Source organism: Enoplosus armatus, chromosome 8, assembly GCF_043641665.1.
Source record: "Enoplosus armatus isolate fEnoArm2 chromosome 8, fEnoArm2.hap1, whole genome shotgun sequence".
Classification (NCBI taxonomy): domain Eukaryota; kingdom Metazoa; phylum Chordata; class Actinopteri; order Centrarchiformes; family Enoplosidae; genus Enoplosus; species Enoplosus armatus.
The window spans coordinates 23407480-23413893 of record NC_092187.1 but is presented as its reverse complement, the minus strand read 5'-3'; the positions used below and the strand labels follow the sequence as shown (position 1 = coordinate 23413893).

General features: G+C 43.6%; 1 protein-coding gene across 1 annotated transcript; it reads left to right on the top strand.

Moving 5' to 3' along the window:
* Positions 1–103: 103 nt before the first annotated feature.
* LOC139288765 (isocitrate dehydrogenase [NAD] subunit gamma, mitochondrial-like) lies at positions 104–4735 on the top strand. Its single transcript, XM_070910170.1, has 12 exons — positions 104–172; positions 1301–1352; positions 1603–1604; positions 1874–1971; positions 2110–2225; positions 2674–2734; positions 2877–3009; positions 3088–3221; positions 3329–3431; positions 3574–3720; positions 4241–4396; positions 4634–4735. Exons 1-12 carry the CDS (start codon positions 104–106, stop codon positions 4733–4735), a joined length of 1173 nt encoding a protein of 390 aa, XP_070766271.1.
* The last annotated feature ends 1679 nt before the right edge of the window (positions 4736–6414 follow it).

Sequence of the window (6414 nt, the reverse complement as noted above, 5' to 3'; positions counted from 1 at the left end):
GTAACACAGAGAGAGAGAGAGAGAGAGAGAGAGAGAGAGAGAGAGATTAACGGTGCGCGCAGCACGCTCCCGTGTCGTCCATCCATCCGCGGTGAGAGTGAACATGACGGCCCGGTCCGTGCGGTCCCTGTCCGGAGCCCTGAAGCCCGTGTTCAGCAACCGGTTGACCAGGGTAGGAGCAGTCTCTGAATTCACCAGTTTAACCAGTTAACCGTTAAACAGACTTTTGTCTTGACATGTGAAGTGGTTTAACGCTACTGGTTAAGTTGCCAGAACAGCGGTGAGTGTAGCTAAGCTGATTAACGGTTGGTTTAGTTGGCTAACTGAGCTAGCTGGGTTTATGTCGCTGTCCTTTCAGCACCACTAATGTTTGCTGCCAACTTGATGTCAACCGGAAATGACTGCTACTTGAGCAGCATTCCTCTTTTTCTCCCAAGCAAGATCAGGCTGTAAAGTCATGCCTAAACTGCTCCCTGCAGAGTCATAAATTATTCAAAGCCTAATGCAACAGGATCTCGTGGACTAAGGGTTGCCAGTTAACAACTTATCCTCCACACCGAAAAGGACTGAAGAGAAAACTGCGACTCAAATTCTACGACAAAACCTTAAGATACATAATATGCATTTGCTGTTGGTAAAAAAAATAAATACTTAAGCCTTTAATAGGAACAGAAACAGCATATTAACAGGATAAACGCATGTCACATACCAACATTAACTAGGCAAATTTGCAACGCTTGTTGCATGTTTTTTTTTCATAGATTAGATTCAACTTTATTGTCATTGCATTGAGTATAAGTACTCAAGTACTGAGACAAGGAATGCAGTTTAGCATCTAACCAGAAGTGCAAAGAGCAGTATAATGCAGGGTAATGTACACACGTAAAGAGGTAATAAATAGACAGTAATACACTAAGATATACACAGTATGAACATGTACAGCTACAGTAGGCAAACTATATAGTGCAGGCATAACTGCAAGTAATGTCAATAGTGAGACACATACAGATAAACGGCAGGAGGCATATGAATACTGTGTACACACTATAGATCATATATACAGTAAGAAGTATAAGTATGGATATGTGACAGAATATATAGTAGAGGTAAGTGTATGTAGTAGTGTGGTGACATATTGTAAGTTCCTGACTGTAGTGATGGCATAATCTGATCAACTCAAAAAGAATGACTAAACTCACAAATGTCAGGACATTGTGTAGATTTGATATGTAGGCTTGTGATTTTATCATTTTCTGATTTATCTTGTCCGCAAATAACCACCTTCTCTCTGTATTCACAGGTTTATGGTGCAGCTACATGTAATCAGAGACACAAGTCCACTTACACTGTAAGTTATTCAGGATACAAAAAGGCATAAAAGCAGTAAGAGTATTTATGAGGATTTAACAGCAAGTTTTTCACCTCAGGAGCTCAATCAACACACCCAAACTAGGTTTACCTTATGACCTTCCTGACCTGGTAACCCCACTGTTGTACCAAGCATGTCAACATGTCTATACTGCATGTGCACAAGAGTACCAGTGTTGTTTTGTCTCATCGATATGCTTGTGATGCCACCAGGAAGCTGCTGGTCACTGTGAGTCGTCCCCCCCCCTCTTTGTCCTACTAACCTCCCTGTTTTCTCTCCTGGGTTCTGAATCCCTCCTTCCTCCATCCACCCACGCCAGACCATAGTGAGTATGGCTGCTCACGACACAGACAGTGGTGTAGCGTAACTTATTAGAATAGCCAAATATTACCAGTTTGTGCAGTTGTCTTTCCAATAAGGAAGTTTTGTAGGGGATCATGCTTCTACTGGATTGCATGTGGAGGAGTTTGACTTCCCGTGTTTGTGTATGTGTATGCATTACAGCCTCCACCGGCACGGTATGGAGGCAGACACACCGTGACTCTGATTCCCGGAGATGGCATCGGACCAGAGCTGGCCAACCACGTGCGCGAACTATTCCGGTGAGAATTCGCACATCCTACACACACACACGCACGCACATACAGTGTTGGAATGAGGTCCGTAACCGACTCATACAGTCACTAAATGACTCAGTTCAGTCATATTGAAGTGATCCCCCGTCTGTTTTTTATCATCAGGTTCTGCTGTGTGCCAGTGGACTTTGAAGTTGTCAATGTGGACTCGTCTATGGCCTCAGAAGATGACATCAATAATGCCATAATGGCTATCAGACGCAATGGAGTTGCACTTAAAGGTAAGTATATGTGTGTCCATCTTAGTTTAGCATGTTAGCATGAGCCTGAGGCTGATGGGAATGTGATTAGTTTTGCAGGTATTGACCTGGTCATAAACCAAAGTGTTGGACAAATTAAACTTTTGATGCTTGATGGAAATTTAAGGGATCACCAAAGTGATTAGTACTCATCCTGTGGGGGGACATGAATGTCTGAACAAAATGTCTTGGTCATTGCCATTCTTAGACCCTCACTGCTAGCATGGCTAAAATATTTGGTTGAAAAAGAAACATTTTATAAAAGCATGTCATTTTCACACTGACAGTTACATTCAATCTAACACGAGCACGTGTAACTCTGAATTTGTTGCGTTTGAAAAAAGAAGTCCAGACGTTCTGCTTTATCTAGTTCTGTCACGTGTCTGTTTTAGTCGTCATTCTTTGGGTGTAACTTTGTTTGTTTATCCAGGTAACATTGAGACCAACCACAACCTGCCACCATCCTACAAGTCCAGAAACAACCTGCTCCGGTAAGTTTTTAATCTTTCACCTCTTTTCAGAGAGACAGAGAGTTCAGTCCTGAGCTTCGGTCTCTGTGTCCCCATGTCTGTCTCCATCTTATGTATCCTTCTCTCACCTTTATTCCCTTCACCTCATCCGTTACCTCTGCAGCACCACTCTGGATCTGTATGCCAATGTGATGCACTGCCAGTCTCTACCTGGAGTGAGGACACACCACAGAAACATCGACATCATGATCATCCGGGAGAACACAGAGGGAGAGTACAGCAGCCTGGAGCACGAGGTGTGTGTGTGTTATGTGGTTCATAGTCACTTTGATCTGTCGTGTATCTCCACTCTTTCTCTCTCTCTGTCTCCGCAGAATGTACCAGGCGTCGTTGAATGTCTGAAGATCATCACAAAGACCAAATCTTTACGCATCGCCGACTACGCATTCAGAAGTGCTCGAGCCAAAGGACGCAGACGAGTCACTGCTGTACACAAAGCTAACATCATGTCAGTTTCTGATGGCTCAAAGGCCCTGACTCTGCCTGTTTTATGTTTCTTTTTATTCATCTTTCTCTATAAAACACATCTTAATGTGTCTGTGTTTGATGGAGCAGGAAGTTGGGTGACGGCCTCTTCCTGGAGTGTTGTAAGGAGGTTGCCAGTGGTTACCCTGAAATCACCTTCGACAGCATGATTGTGGACAACACAACCATGCAGGTAACTACATGGATCATGTTTAAAAGATACTTCCACCTAGTTACTCCCAGCCTCACGCTGTCCCCTTATTCACACTTGAAGGCTTGAACGTAAAAATGTTCTGAAGTGATGTTTTTTGTGTGTGTGTGTTTGTGCGTGTTAGCTGGTTTCCAGGCCCCAGCAGTTCGATGTGATGGTCATGCCCAACCTGTATGGTAACGTCGTGAGCAATGTGTGTGCCGGGCTGGTTGGTGGACCGGGCCTGGTCCCTGGAGCCAACTACGGAGAGGACTACGCCGTGTTTGAGACCGTGAGAGGATTCACTCCTTTTAGCTCTGTTCCTGGTCTCCACCAACTACTGAGAAAACTATCTGTCTCTTTAGCTGCTAAATGCTCCACTATGTTCACCAGCTAGTCGCTAACTGTGTCTGTCTGCAATTTGTTTGGAAAACCAAAACAATAAGCTTAAAGATGCTAAAATGACGCTAGATGAGGGTGTGGGTTCATCACCACGTGCAACACCTGTCACATTACACACAGTCAATAGATCCATTCTTAAAAAAATTGATTGTGCAGCTTTAATTTGTTCCAAGCCTTTGATGATTTAAATGTTGAATGTAACATCAAATAGACTCATAGATATTATAAAAAAGAAAAAAAATCTATAACTGTGATAAAAATTAGCAAGTATTTTCCAAAGAATTCCTCCTCAGAGTCGAGCAGCAGCACGTCAGCGCAGCAGTAAATGATCAAACCTTAAAGCTGCTGCATCCCTACATGCTCCTTCACTTATGAATTCACTTCTCCTCACCACGTTGCTCTATGCGCAGGGCACCAGGAACACCGGGAAGAGCATCGCTAACCGCAACACCGCAAACCCCACCGCCATGCTGCTGGCCTCCTGCCTGCTGCTGGACCACCTGAAGCTCCACGCCTACGCCAGCATGATCCGCAGGGCCATCCTCTCCACCGTCACTGAGACTCGGGTACGCCCCATCACACGCCTCCACGTCTGACTGATCCTAAAATGTCCTGTAATAAACTACTTGTACGCAAGTTTGTAATTGAACAGTGTGGATCCAATCAAAGCCACAGCGATCTGCTTTGGACCGTCCCTTTAGTCCAGTTTGAGAACATACAACATATTTCTGGTGTTTTCTGTTACATAGAAAATACTCTGCTCACATTGTTTCTCCTCTCCATACGTCTCCTTTGTTCTCCAGCTGCACACTGCAGACCTGGGAGGCCAAGGCTCCACCTCTGAAGTGGTCCAGTCCGTCATGAACGCTGTTCAGAGCACCGGGCCCCGGACACTGAGCATCTAGAACAAACACGCACAAATATGCAAACTCTGTATATCAGTGTGCCTCTCTTCAGTGGGTCTTCTATGCAATTTCACAATAACTCCAGCGAGTTGTTTGATAGTAATACTGAAATCAAACTGAATACACAAACAGTTTGTGTGTCTATGCAATAGTTGTTTTGTCTTCAAACCGTTCAGTTGTTCAAAAAGATTGTTTCCTCGCCTCCCAACTGTCTTTGAACAGTTGTTTATAACACTACACTACACTACTGTTTGAGTTACGCCCAATCCTGTCCATGTTTATTAGTTTGGTCTATTTATTTATTATTAAGTGAAACCATTTATTCTTCATGCATTTGAAATGTAACTTATTTTAAACCAAACACAGCTGTTGTTTGTCTACACAGCTGTCCTACTACTGGATGTATTGAGCAACATTTTGCACCAAGACCTCTAATAAAGCTAATAAAGCAGCTCATGTCCCTGTTGTTGATTTCTACGTCTTGTATGTATGAATGCAATGCCGCACTGGCTCCTGTAGACCACAGGGAGGCCACATTGTCTTGTGTAAGCACTGCATTCAGTTTGTTGTGACTGAGTAGGACGCAGCCCAAAGTGCTTCAGGGTTGAAGACAATATTTAGCAGAAAACAAAATAATAAGTGAAATGTTTGATAACAATAATAACCATCAGGAACAATGATCTCAATAGCAAAAATACAACTTTAAGTGCTGACAAAGAGGAAATATAAAAGCCAGATTAAAAGGCTTTAATTTGTGTTTTTAAATATTGAGGGAGTTTGCTTTTCTAAGATCCTGTGGGAGGGAATTTTGCCGCCTCATCAGATTTCTTGTGGGAAACACGAGGAACTTCTAAAAGAAAGGCGGCAGAAGATCTGAGAGCTCTTGTTGGAACATAAAAAGAAAGGCAGTCGCTGATGTAGGAAGGAGCTATTTGTCATGTGTATGTATCAGTTAAAATCCTGACACCTCAGTCCTCTGTGCCATAAAGCTCCACTGTTGTCCGAAAACTATTGTACTATTATTACTATTTCCTGCCACTTTATACTTTATACTCTACGATTCAGAGGCAAACTTTCCACTCAACTACAATTATTTGATAACTTTGGTTACTTTGCATCACGCGTACTTTGCGTTACTTTACTTTCAGGATTACTGTCACTACATAAATACTTTCAGCACCATCGCTGGGAGTTTGTATATCTGCAGCAGACATGAGAAATCTGTTTCATAAAAACAATCAAAGCATGGAAAGAACCAGCTTGAGCAGCGACCGGCCTCGTGTGTGTGTGAGTGTGTGTGTTCATGTTTTTGTGTGTATGTTTAAGGTCAGTCAGCGGGGCCCCTCGATAATTAGAGGCTTCTCCAAATGAGGGAGCAATTGAGGGGAAGCAAACAGATTACTGCACCGTCAGAGAGAGAAAGAAAGAAGGAAAGAGAGGTGGAATGCAGGAGACTGGGGGGGGGGGGGGGGGGGGGGGCATGGGTGAGAAAGAAAAAGGCTGTTGAGAAAGACAACTCTCCTCCTGTTGCTCATTTCTCTCCAAAAAACCTTACAACCCATCTGTCACAACATCTGACGGTCTCTCCTCCCTCCCTCTGCCTGCTCCCACCCCTCTCCATCACCCGCTGATGCAAAATCACACGTACACAGATCAGTTTAATGTGTGTGAAAGCTCTT